Source organism: Moschus berezovskii, chromosome 9 (genome assembly GCF_049115385.1).
Source record: "Moschus berezovskii isolate FMDL1 chromosome 9, NW_MosBer_1.0, whole genome shotgun sequence".
NCBI classification, from domain to species: Eukaryota; Metazoa; Chordata; class Mammalia; order Artiodactyla; family Moschidae; genus Moschus; species Moschus berezovskii.
The window spans coordinates 1,954,586-1,968,459 of record NC_142468.1 but is presented as its reverse complement, the minus strand read 5'-3'; the positions used below and the strand labels follow the sequence as shown (position 1 = coordinate 1,968,459).

Genomic DNA, 13,874 nt, shown 5'->3' with positions numbered 1-13,874 from the left:
TGGCATTCTCCAGGTTGGAATACTGGAGTGGGGAGTCTTTCCCTTCTCCAGGGGATCTTCCCAATGCAGGAATTGAACCGGGGTCTCTTGCACTGCAGGCAGATTCTTTACAACTGAGCTATCAGGGAAGCCCTAGACTTCTCTTTTTTCTTCAGTCCAGTTCAGTTCAGTCACTCAGTCGTGTCCGATTCTTTGTGACCCCATGAATCACAGCACGCCAAAGAAACATATTCCGTCACAAACGTTTCTGCATGCTACTCATCCCATCTCTGTAAGAAGACAAATTGAAGGTATTCAATTTGTCTATTTGTCTCTTTACAGAGATTTCTTGGAGTCCAGTTACTTCCTGCTTCAATTTAAACCTGGGAAAAGGGATATTAGAGATAAAGAATACAAACATTTTGATCACTGCAAAAGGCCAATCTCACTGTAAACAAATCAATTTGCTGTGTATTCATTAATGTTGTCTGAATTTAGTTAGCATGACCTTGTCACAGAGATGCTAATTATCTATGGACCCATAAAAAAAATTCAGGTTCTGAGCCTCAGAGATTAAGTATCAGACCCTGAAGGTAGTCACTCAGGCACCCCACAGCCTCACCACAATCAGCCAAACGCTGCAGGGCACTTGGAGTGGATACTGCGGTGTGTCGCCAAGACACCCAAAAGGACCAAGGCATTCCGTCTCTCGCCTCAGTTCCAGACATCTCTGAACAGCCATCCACCTTCAGAGTTCACCTGGGCAGAGGCCTCTTCTGCAGCTGAGTTGAACTTCAGTTCCTTTTTCTGCCCAATCTTTCTTTCACTTTCTGACGGGTGCTGTTCCTACAAGAATATTTCCCAAGAAATATTCTGTCCTGAAGTCTGTTTTCTGAGGAAGTGTATCTCCAGTCCTTCTTTTCTCTCATACATAAACAAACAAGACAACATAAGCGAATAATACAGAACTAAGCTTCGCCTCTGCCTCGGTCAGAGACAGGAAGCGGGGCGGTGAGGTGAGGGACCCACTACAGGGCTTGGAGGGGCGGCTGGGAGTCCGCTTGAGGAGGAGAACGCTCTATTCCTAAGCTCAGTTTCCTATCACGTCTGTGCCGAAGGCCGTGGCAGGAGAGGGTGCGCCGGGGAGACGGCGACGGGTGTGGTCCTGACCTCCTCCCCCGCGAGGACGCCAGTCTGCACGCGGCCAGCGCCGTCGATCGAGAAGGCTGTCTCTCCCTTTGCCGTGCCCGCCACCTCCCCAGACCCGGGCCAGGCCCTGCTCTGCGGACAGAGACCCGCGGGACCCCACCAGCGGCCTCCCGGTGCCGAGGAGCCGCACACACACCTGGGCTGACCGACTTCCGGTCCCGGCTCACTTCCGGTCCGGCTCACTTCCGGTCCGGCTCACTTCCGGCCGGCCAGCCGCCTCAGCGCCGCCGCTCGCAGGAAACGCTCCAAGTGTGCCTGGAGCTTCCCACCGACGATGAGCGGGGCAAGAGCTTTTCCTCCTCACGAAGACAGATTGGCTAGAAACGACTTTCTCAGGGCACGTGTAGATATGTTTTCACTCAGAATGGGAACCTGAATCCCAAGGGGAAGTGTGCAGCCTGTAGCTTAGATAACCAGCTTTGAGAAGGGGGAGCTCTTACCTCAGAGACTGCACGCCACAGTCTCCGTCCCACCGTTTGCCAGCTGGGTGACTTGGACCAGGGACTACTCTAACCCTCAGTCTCCACATCTATAAAACTCATAAGAACAGCACCTACCGAGCAGAGCTTGGAAAACTTTCATGGAAAATTGAGGGAGATGACCATGAAGGCCCTCTGGCACCCTGCCCAGCATGTGGTGAGCACAGAGCAAATGTGACCTGTGACTATTTTATTTATTTATTTTTAATATTTTCTTTTTTGAACTTATTTTTTAATTGGAGGAAAATCGCTTTACAATGCTGTGTTGGTCTCCACCACGTCACGGCAGAAACCAGCCGTGATCACACATGTGCCACCTCCCTCGTGAGCCTCCCTCCCCTTCCCCACACCCCCGGGGCCATCGCAGAGCGCCGGGCTGGGCTCCCCGGGGTCAGTGAGCTGGCACTGTTCCAGTTGCTAAAATGCTACTGCTTGGGCCTTTGTGAGCAGCAGCTGTACAGAGTCAGCTTTCCGTTTTATTCTCAAGTGATGTTCTACTTCCCCTTAAAGTTTCCAGCTCTGGAGGTCCCCATAAGCCTTAGACCCTAGGAGGTGTCGTGTGGGAATCAAAATCCAGTCCATTTCTCCTTGGTGAACACTTAGGCTGCCCCATGCAGATGCGTGCCTACTCCACGGGGCAGACTCATCTTTCTGAATCGTTGGCACAGAGGCCGATCACCCACACCCCCGGCCTGTTGTCCCTCTTGGGTGGGACGTGAAGGCTGACCGGGGAGAACCTGTCCTCTGGGGACGAGGCTGCACTCCGCTTCTACCCGTGGATTTCCTTCTGGCATATTATTTTCTCTTTGTCATTTTTGCTTCTTTCTTCTGCACAATTGTGGGTTCTTTTTACATATGAAATAAGTAACATATGATGAGTCTAGAAAACACAGAAAAGCAGAGAAGTGGGGGAAATGTGATCCCACAGCCTTCACTGTGCATTCTGCTAAAACACCCAGACAGGTACACGGTTTCTGTCTCCATGACAATAAAGTCATACAGGAGAGGCCGATGGTTTTCCATCAGCGTGACTTTTGTCCCTTTTTCAGGGGTCATTTGGCACCCTCTGGAGATATTTTGGGTTTCCTTGGTGGCTCTGTGCTAAAGAATCTGCCTGCCAATGCAGGAGATGTGGGTTCAATCTCTGGGTCAGAAAGATCCCCTGGAGAAGGAGATGACAACCCATTCCAGCAGTCATAGACAGAGGAGACTCGCGGGCTACAGTCCATGGGGTCTCAAAAGAACTGGACACAATTTAATGACTAAACAATAAGAACAGAGATATTTTAGTTGTCAGAACTGGAGCAGGTGGTGCTGCTGGCATCTAGAGACAGCAGCCAGGGATGTTGCTAGACCTCCCACAGCACACAGGACAGCCCCACAACAACCAACCGTCCAGCATCAGAAATCAAGAGGGCCGAGGTTAAGAAACTCTGGTCTGGACCAGGCTTTAGCAGGTCGTAGCCCCTGCTGAGCATCTGCCTGTTTTTATAAATAAATCTTTATTGGAACAGTGATGTCCACCTGTTTACATGTGGTCTCGGTCTGTTTTTGCCTTACTAGGGCAGCTGAGTAGCTGTCACAGGGGCTGCGTGGCCCACAAAGCCTGAAACAGACGTGAACCACATGTGAAGTTTTAAGGTTTTCTAGTATCCACAGGTTTTTAAACTACCAAGACTACGCAATAGCAAAAGAAGCAACCCATCTAAAAAAATGGGCTAAGGATAGGAACAGACATTTTTCTGAAGAAGACATGAAAACGGCTAACTGGTTTGTTAAAATATTCTCAACCCTAATCATCAGGGAAATGTAAACCAAAACCACAACGAGATGTCATCTCACACCTGTTAGGAGAGCTCAAATGAAAAAGAGAAAAGGTAAGCGGTCCTGATGTAGAGAAAAGGAAACCCCCCTGCCCTGGTGATGGGCATGGAATTGGTGCAGCCACTATGGAAAATGGAGAAGGAAGTGGCAACCCGTGTCAGTTTTCTTGCCTGGAGAATTCCATGGACAGAGGAGCCTGGCAGGCTACAGACCATGGAGTTGCAAAGAGTTGGACACGACTGAGCAACTAACACCTTTACTATGGAAAACAGCATGATCGTTCCTCGAAAACTAAAAACAGAACTAGCATGTGGGCAGCAATCCCTCCTCTAGACATACACAGCCACTGGTAGGTCATTCAACCTAGACACTGAAATCACTGTTACCTCGAGGAGAGGTCTGTGCTCTCATGTTCATTGTGGCGTTATTCACAATGACCAAAATATGGAAGCAACCCAAATGTCCATTGACAGATGAGTGAATATAGAAACTGTAGTATATAAAGTCAGTGGAATATCATCCAGCCTGAGAAAATGAGATCTTGCCATTTGCAACAACATGGATCTGCCTGGAAGACATTTTGCCAAGTGAGATAATACAGACCTGAGAAGAAAATGACTGCACAGTCTCATGTGTGTGTGAACTCTCAGAGAGGTCAAGTACACAGAAGCAGGGGATAGAATGGTGGTCACCAGGGTCGGGGAGGTGGAGGAGATCGGGAAATGCTGGTGAGATGGCACACAGTTGCATCAAAGAGCATGCATAAATGTTTAAGCCTCTGAAAGACACTGTTTAATAATAATACCTCCCTTACCGGGTCGTTATGAGGATTAAGTGAGCTGGTGCATGTAAACCAGTTTCAAAGTGAGTCAACTCTTCACATGAGGTGGCCAAAGTATTGGAGTTTCAGCTTTAGCATCAGTCCTTCCAATGAACACCCAGGACTGATCTCCTTTTGAATAGACTGGTTACATCAACTTAAACATACTGCTAAATGTCCACAGATACCAATGCATACGCAGCAGTGGCCTCCTGATGTTGCTGGTTTAGTCTGACTGTAATTCATTAGTCTTAGACGCAGGATTAGTTTTCCTTGATAGATTTGTCACAGCCTCAGTCTATACCCATATATATGTGCTGTGTGCTAAGTCACTTCAATCATGTCTGACTCTTGTGACCCCACAGACAGTAGCCCTCCAGGCTCCTCTGTCCATGGGATTCTCTAGGCAAGAATACTAGAGTGAGTTGCCTTGCCCTACTCCAGGGGATCTTCCCCACCCAGGGGTTGAACCCATATCTCTTATGTCTCCTGTATTGGCAGGCGGGTTCTTTACCACTAGTGCCAACCTGGGAAGCCCAATCCACACACACACACACACACACACACACACACATATAGTTGAGTTTATTTTTCACTGAAATGTTTAGGACAATAAATGATCATTTGTATCAGTTAGCTTTCACTTGGTTATTTCATTGTAACAAACAGCCCGATAGTTGCGGGGGCTTACAAATACATATTTCTCACTCTCATCCCATGTGAGAGCCTGGGCTGCAGGAGCAGCACCTATGGGGACCATGGCTCTCTCAGGCAGACAGAAAGGGACAAGTGATCAAGAGGAAGGGTGAAGCCTCCCATAACCTCTGCCCTTACCTGGCACCCAGTCTCTTCTGCCCACATCTCAGTTTGCTCAAATCATGGCACCAAGCCCGGTATCAAGGGGTGGAGAAGCGTGCTTCAAACATAAGAGATGTGGCAAGCCACATGGCAATGGGTGGCGACAGAAAGGGGGAGCAAATGATTGAGAACAGTACTATAATCTACCGCATCAGTCAGATCAATCCAGCTACGTTAGACTAGTTATGTGATTTCACCTACCTGAATTCAGGGATCCTTCTACAGGACTCACTCTAGTGCTTACGGGAGCATCAAGGCTCCTGCCCCCTAAGAAGACAGATGGCAGATGCTAAGCTGCTCTGAGGACAAGGTGCATTCAGGACAGACTGATCCGAAGAGACTAAGCTTAAGGCAAACATGGCCACACCTCCACTCCCTGCTTGCCGGCACAATCAATGAAAAAACTTTGCACCCAAAGAAATCATTTCATTATCAAACAGCTGCTGCTGCTGCTGCTGCTGCTAAGTCACTTCAGTCTGCTGCTGCTGCTGCTGCGAAGTCACTTCAGTCGTGTCCGACTCTGTGTGACCCCATAGATGGAAGCCCACCAGGCTCCCCCGTCCCTGGGATTCTCCAGGCAAGAACACTGGAGTGGGTTGCCATTTCCTTCTCCAATGTGTGAAAGTGAAAAGTGAAAGTGAAGTCGCTCAGCCGTATCAAACAGCTAGGAAATGGTAAATCCCTGGATGCTCTTGCAGCCATCAAGGACATGAAAGGGACCTCAATTCTTTAGGAAAGATGGTATGACAGCCTCCTTAGAACAGGAGGAAGTGGGGTTCATATGCTAGCTGCATTCCCTGTGTGATCAGTTTTGTTGCTGTGTGGTTGGTAGGTCAGGCCCAACTCTGTGACCCCCTGGACTGCAGCACACCAGGCTCCTCATCCTTCACTATCTCCTGGAGTTTGCTCAAATTCATGTCCATTGAGTTAGTGATGCCATCCGACCGTCTCATCCTCTGCTGTCCCCTTCTTCTCCTGTGTGATCAATAGCTGCTATCACCACTATCACCATCATCACCACCATCACCACCACCTTTTAATGCCCGGCCAGCTGCCACGCTGCGGAACCAGCCAATGGCGCCCTGGTTGCTCAAAGGGCTATCTCCATCGCAGAGAACAGACCCCTGACTGGAAGAAATGGGCCACGGGCTCTCGCTGCCTGACCAGCTGGAAAACCACTAAGCTACTTGCAACTGCATAAAAGCATATTTGTAAAATCCAATACGAGTTTTGGAATTAATAAACATGTAGTAAATTACAAGCCTATCCCACTCAAATGTAAAAGAAAGCATTCTAGGAACACGAAAATAAAAAAGGAGAAATGCCTGTTTCCTGCAGTAAGTCACTTCAGGTTTGAATCACTTATTTATATAACAAGCCTTTCTGTACTGATTAAGGGAACTGCCAGTTACACTCACCAACCTTTTTTCAGCTTACAGAGAGGCACGTTCCTTCTTGTTTCACCTGGAGTGCCTGGCTGCAGACTCGTGTCCTGACCACCAGACTCTCCCCCTCGTTGACAGCCTCTGGAAGGGTCCAGGGCGCAAAGGGGAATGTGCTCATCCCAAACCAACAGCAGAGGAAGAAAAGCAACGGGATCCTTTCCATCCCATGGGGCCACCGAGCCTGCCTGAGCCTTTGAAAACGGTCAGGAATGAAAGTCCAGTATTCTCGCCTTCATCCATCTTTAAAAATCTCAATCTTTCAAGGCCCAGTTCAAACCTCACCTCTGCTGTAAAGCGTTTCTGAACTACCCCAGGTGAGCGTCATTTTCCTTCCTCTGAGCTCCAGCTGCTATTTCCTGACTTTACCCGCCTCTTCGACACTGTCTTCACCCCTGGTCATGTTGGTTAACTTCCTGAGTAGACTGGAGCAGGTAGTGACTCTACAGATTCATTCCAGTCTCCTTCTGGGGTTCAAAGCAATGACTTCCGGGTGAGCCTGTGTTCCCAGGAGGACCACTCAGCATCTGCTCTGCGTAATTAAAAATGCATCTTGGAAGAGAGGAGCTCCTGTCTTCTCCTGGGTTGGGAGCTATAACAAGATCTTAAGTCTGCGGGTTTTGAGCCCCATCTTCTCCAGATTGCCTCAGAATGCCCAAGCTGGGAGATGGAGGGCTCCACGGACATGGTTTGAACCACACGCAGATGCAGCTATGCCTGAAGTTCTTACCCCAGACTTCCCAATCATGTGAGCAAACAGATTCCTTTTTCTGCATCAGTGAATTTGAGTTGGCTTTTATCATCTACAACCTAAGGGACTAATATGGTCACTCAGATCTCCTGAAGAAAAACAATGCTTAGGGACTTGCCTGGTGGCCCAGTGGTTAAGAATCCACCTGTTGACACAGGGGACACAAGTTCGATCCCTGGTCAGGTTAGATTTATTGTTATTATTATACTTCCTTTGACTAAAATCAGAGCTTTTGTGGGCTCCTGAGCGGCACTGTGTTTGGTGGGGTCGGCCTGGGCCTGCTTCTCCCCCTGGACCCTGACTAACAGGTGCACCTGCCTCCCACAGTTGCCTTCTTTGTAAGCAGAACAAAAACACGGGAAGCAGGGACTTGCTTCTTCCAAGACCCGCCTGAATTCAGGGGAGGAGCCCCAAGCACTTGAGGCTGCCATGGACAGGAGCAGAGTGAAACTGGGGGCATGGGGCGGGAGAGCCTGCTTCTCAGTCCACGAGCTGGACCAACAGAAATGCCAGTCGCGATGTAGGGAATTTTCTGGGCAAAAGGTGAGTGTGAAATAGAACTCCCCTTTAAAAACACATCAAAGCAAACAAGTGTGTCTCAAGGTGAAATTGTAGACTTGTGTTTTCTATGTATTTTCCATTAGATGGTGAATAATCAGATATAAATCATCGGGTGCGATCAGATGGACCAATCCCAGGTCCCCTTCCACGCCCAGGGACGGCTGTTTCTGATTAGCAGGAAGCCCACTGCCCCGCCGAACAATGGGCTCCTCTCCGCCCGCCGAGGACAGGAAATTAAGCCATCAGGCGTCTTGCCTATTTTCCTCATGCAATCCTCAAGCTGGAAATCCATCAAATATGAAAAGCAGAAATAAAAATTGGGGCCAAATAGGAGGAAGTCGGAGATGCAGTTTTACTCCACATGTCTCTCAGTTTGTCCACAAATGTTCAGCATTTACTTTGGAGTGAAAATCCCTGCTTTATAGCAGATATTTCATAGATTGGCAATACTCTGGGTGGTTAGAAGTTTGTATCAAAGCACCAACTATTTCCTGTAGCAATAACTCTGCTTTTATCTATGAAAATATCAGGAAATCATTTTGAGTCAAACCACCAAAATAAAGGCAGCAGAGTTTAAATAAATGTTAGGAAAATTGTGTAAAACGTTACACCAAAGCCCTTGGCACTGTCGAAAAGCAAGATTTCTGAATCCAGTGAGTAGCTGAAGAAGAAAATTCAATTCCATTTTTTTTCACTTTGCCAATTGTATAGCACTTCATGTAAAACAGAATCTCTAAAGAATTGATTCAAATTAGCTGTACAGTTTTCCCTCAAAGAATCTGCTTTAAAATAAATTGAATTGGAGCATGTGACATAATAAGTGAGCATAAAATTCATGCTAACTAGTCCGATGGAAAAACTTCTCACAATAAGGAAACAAATAATCTCACATGACTGAGCTAAAAATAGTCTTTAGATTGTCAGTTTCAAAATTGAACAAAAATAGGGAGAGTTGTTATAGTAATGATATGGCACATTTCCTCCTAATGAAATGCCCTTGAATTTTGTAATAAATTACATAAAGAGAATCCTCTGGGCAAAAAGAAAATACTAGACATGAGTTGCTTTCATAAATAGAGTGACAGCGATATAAATACCTTCCATATGGGCCCGAGCAGTTTCGGCTGGCAGCTTCATTACTGGAGATGGGCCTGGCTAGGGTGGACAATAGTTAGGCTGAGGGTGGTCCTTCCCAGTCTACTGCCCAGTTTAGAAAGCTGCTTTGCTGCTGTCCTCGCTTTGTTTTGACCAGGTGTAGGGGGTATAAATATCTATTTGAAATCACTTTATAAAGTTTGTTAGGACTCTCAGGCTTCTCAAGTGGCACTAGTGGTAAAGAAATGTAAGAGATACGTGTTCAATCCCCTGGTCGGGAAGACACCCTGGAGATGGGTCTGGCAGCCCACTCCCGTGTTCTGGCCTGGAGAATCCCATGGACAGAGGAGCCTGGTGGGCTACAGTCCATGGGGTCGCAAAGAGTCGGACACAACGGAAGTGACTTAGCAGGACTCTTAGGCCCCCTGAGGACAGGGATAATAGCTTAGGTGGCTTGGTGACCACCCGTACCTGTCCCAGCATCTGACCCATGGTAGGAATCCCTTATGTGTTTGAGGGGCATAAGAATAAATACATCAATGAATCAATCTATTGTTTAAATCAGATTAAACTTATTTTTTAAATTATACCTTTTAAAGAAATTTCACAGTGAAGTTGGAAAATGTGCAGTCAGTTTAATTAGAGAGAGGATAGTTGGGTTGTATTGATTTTTTTTTTCCTATTGAAATTAAGAAACAAATCCTTAGGTTTATCACTGAAGAAGGCTTGATGGAGATTCTTGTTTTAAGTTTTATTTTTTCACTTATTCTGTAGTTAATTTGGAGTGTCAGGTTAGTTTCTGGTGGACAGCAAAGTGAATCAGTTGTACGTGACAGTTTGCGTCTGCTCACCCCAGACTCCCAGTCCGCCCTCCATGTCCCTCCTTGGCAACCACAGTCTCCTCTACACCTGCGAGTCCACGTCTGTTTCAGAGATGAGTTCGTGTGTGTCATGTTGGACTCTACTTATGAGATGCCATGTGGTGTCCGCCTTTCTCCTTCTGACTTACTTCACTTGGTGTGACCACCTCTAGGTCCACCAGGCTGCTGCCAGTGGCACTTTTCATTCTTTTTTATGGCCGTTGTGAACACATGCACCATCTTCTCTGTTCAGTCATCAATGGGCCTCCGGGTTTTCCACGGCTTGGCTGTGGAGAACACTGCTGTCCACTGGGGCGCACGGATCCTTCCAAACTATAGTTTTGTCTGGATATATCCCCAGGAATGGGGCGGCTGGGTCATCTGGCAGCTTCATTTTCAGGTTTTTGAGGAACTGCCACACTATTCTCCATAGTGGCTGCACCAACGCAATTCCCACCAACAGTGAAGGAGGGCTCTCTCTTCTCCACACCCTCTCCAGCGTTAGCTGTTCTGACCAGAGTGAGGTGGTGGCCGCTGTTGTTCAGTTGCTCAGTCGTGTCCAACTCTTTGTGACCCCATGGACTGCGGCACGCCCAGCTTCCCTGTCCTTCACCATCTCCCGGAGCTCGCTCAAACTCACGTCCATTGAGTCGGTGATGCCATCCAACCATCTCGTCCTCTGTTGCCCCTTCTCCGCCCACCTTCAATCTTTCCCAGCATCAGGGCCTTTTACAGTGAGTTGGTTCATTGGTGTGCAGTGGCATCTCATTATAGATTTGATTTACATTTTCCCAAGAATTAGTGGTATTGAGCATCTTTTCATGTATCTGTGTACCATCTATATATCTTCTTTGGAGAAATGTCTACTTAGGTCTTGATGGAGATTCTTTAAGGCCCTGCCTGGAAATAACCATACAGGAGAAGTTTATCTTCAGTTCAGTTCAGTTCAGTCGCTCAGTCGTGTCCGACTCTTAGCGACCCCATGAACCACAACACAAAAGGCCTCCCTGTCCATCACCAACTCCCGGAGTTCACTTAAACTCATGTCCATCGAGTCGGTGATGCCATCCAGCCACCTCATTCTCTATCGTCCCCGTCTCCTCCCACCCCCAATCGCTCCCAGCATCAGAGTCTTTTCCAGTGAGTCAACTCGTTGCATGAGGTGGCCAAAGTATTGGAGTTTCAGCTTTAGCATCAGTCCTTCCAATGAACACCCAGGATTGATCTCCTCCAGAAGGACTGGTTGGATCTCCTTGCAGTCCAAGGGACTCTCAAGAGTCTTCTCCAGCACCACAGTTCAAAAGCATCAATTCTTCGGCGATCAGCTTTCTTCACAGTTCAACTCTCACATCCATACATGACCACTGGAAAAACCATAGCCTTGACTAGATGGACCTTGGTTGGCAAAGTAATGTCTCTGCTTTTGAATATGCTATCTAGGCTGGTCATAACTTTCCTTCCAAGGAGTAAGCGTCTTTTAATTTCATGGCTGCAATCAGCACCTGCAGTGATTTTGGAGCCCAAAAAAATAAAGTCTGACACGGTTTCCACTGTTTCCCCATCTATTTCCCATGAAGTGATGGGACCAGATGCCTTGATCTTCATTTTCTGAATGTTGAGCTTCAAGCCAACCTTTTCACTCTCCTCTTTTACTTTCATCAAGAGGCCTTTGAGTTCCTCTTCACTTTCTGCCATAAGGGTGGTGTCATCTGCATATCTGAGGTTATTGATATTTCTCCCGGCAATCTTAATTCCAGCTTGTGCTTCTTCCAGCCCAGCGTTCCTCATGATGTACTCTGCATATAAGTTAAATAAGCAGGGTGACAATATACAACCTTGACGTACTCCTTTTCCTATTTGGAACCAGTCTGTTGTTCCATGTCCAGTTCTGACTGTTGCTTCCTGACCTGCATACAGGTTTCTCAAGAGGCAGGTCAGGTGGTCTGGGATTCCCATCTCTTTCAGAATTTTCCACAGTTTATTGTGATCCACACAGTCAAAGGCCTTGGCATAGTCAATGAAGCAGAAATAGATGTTTTTCTGAAACTCGCTTGCTTTCTCCATGATCCAGCGGATGTTGGCAATTTGATCTCTGGTGCCTCTGCCTTTTCTAAAACCTGCTTGAACATCTGGGAATTCACGGTTCACATATTGCTGAAGCCTAGCTTGGAGAATTTTGAGCATGACTTTACTAGCGTTTGAGATGAGTGCAATTGTGCGGTAGTTTGAGCATTCTTTGGCATTCCCTTTCTTTGGGATTGGAATGAAGATTGACCTTTTCCAGTCCTGTGGCCACTGCTGAGTTTTCCAAATTTGCTGGCATATTGAGTGCAGCACTTTCACAGCATCATCTTTCAGGATTTGAAATAGCTCAATTGGAATTCCATCACCTCCACTAGCTTTGTTCGTAGTGATGCTCTCTAAGGCCCACTTGACTTCACATTCCAAGATGTCTGGTTCCAGGTGAGTGATCATTCCATCGTGATTATCTTCATCGTGAAGATCTTTTTTGTACAGTTCTTCTGTGTATTCTTGCCATCTCTTCTTAATATCTTCTGCTTCTGTTAGGTCCATACCATTTCTGTCCTTTATCGAGCCCATCTTTGCATGAAATGTTCCTTTGATATCTCTAATTTTCTTGAAAAGATCTCTTGTTTTTCCTATTCTGTTGTTTTCCTCTATTTCTTTGCATTGATCACTGAGGAAGGCTTTCTTATCTCTCCTTGCTATTCTTTGGAACTCTCCATTCAGATGCTTATATCTTTCCTTTCCTCCTTTACTTTTCGCTTCTCTTCTTTTCACAGCTATTTGTAAGGCCTCCTCAGACAGCCATTTTGCTTTTTTGCATTTCTTTTCCATGGGGATGGTCTTGGTCCCTGTCTCCTGTACAATGTCACGAACCTCCGTCCAGAGTTCATCAGGCACTCTATCTATCAGATCTAGACCCTTAAATCTATTTCTTACTTCTACTGTATAATCATAAGGGATTTGATTTAGGTCATATCTGAATGGTTTAGTGGTTTTCCCTACTTTCTTCAATTTAAGTCTGAATTTGGCAATAAGGAGTTCATGATCTGAGCCACAGTCAGCTCCTGGTCTTGTTTTTGCTAACTGTATACAGCTTCTCCATCTTTGTATCTTAGTAGAACCCAATTATCTTGGAACTTAGCTCTGTCCTGAAGTACGGGCAAGGCCCTCTTTCCACAATACCCATCTGGGTGTCCTTGCCTGTCCACTGGGCTCACTCAGGTCAGCTCGAGCTCCTGTCACCTCACCTACCCTCCCATCCTTCAGTTCATCCACGCGTCAGTCTATCCACCTATCTGATCATCTGTCCATCTAGTACTTAGGGATACAGGTATGGACAGTAACAAGAGCCAACATTTATTGACTGCTTAATCTATGTCAAGCACTCTTACTAGTACTTTCTGCTAATTAACTTGTTTAATAGTCCAACATTTTTCTGAAAAATGTACTGGTATAATCCACAGTTAGCACTCAAAGCAACGGAGGCACAGCGAGATGCCACACCCGGTCCCAGACCACGCCACAAGGAAGCGGCAGGGGAGTTAGGAGTAGAGCCCAGAGGGTCTGGCTCTAGAACCACCAGCCTGCATATGGTCTTGGCCCTTAACAAGCTTGACGTTCCAGGGGGAGAAACAGAATTTAAACACATAATCATGTGGTTTTAACTGTAACAACTTCTTTGGAGAAAAACTACAGGATCTGCAAGAGTACGTAACAGGGATATGGAGCCTGCAGTGAGGAATTCAGGAAGGCCTCGCTGCTGAGGAGGTGGACCCTTGGGTTGCACTGTGAAGGTGGGGTGGGGCGATGAAGCATAAATCGGAAAGATGTTCTAGGCAGAGTACCATGTGCAGGGGAAAGGCATCTGTGTTGAGGAAGAAACACTGCCCAAGGGGCCTTTGGTACCTCCTGACGTCAGTTCAGTTGTCGCTCAGTCACGTCCGACCCCCTGCGACCCCATAGAGCGCA

General features: G+C 47.0%; 1 protein-coding gene across 1 annotated transcript in view; it reads right to left on the bottom strand.

Annotated features, from left to right (window-relative positions):
- Nucleotides 1-1,348: 1,348 nt before the first annotated feature.
- Nucleotides 1,349-13,874, bottom strand: part of EFCAB11 (EF-hand calcium binding domain 11) — a 206,501-nt gene continuing 193,975 nt past the window's right edge. The window contains exon 8 of the mRNA XM_088839380.1: nt 1,349-2,547. Within this exon, the coding sequence (XP_088695506.1) occupies nt 2,517-2,547 (31 nt within the window). The 3' untranslated portion in view covers nt 1,349-2,516. The remainder of the gene's footprint in view (nt 2,548-13,874) is intronic.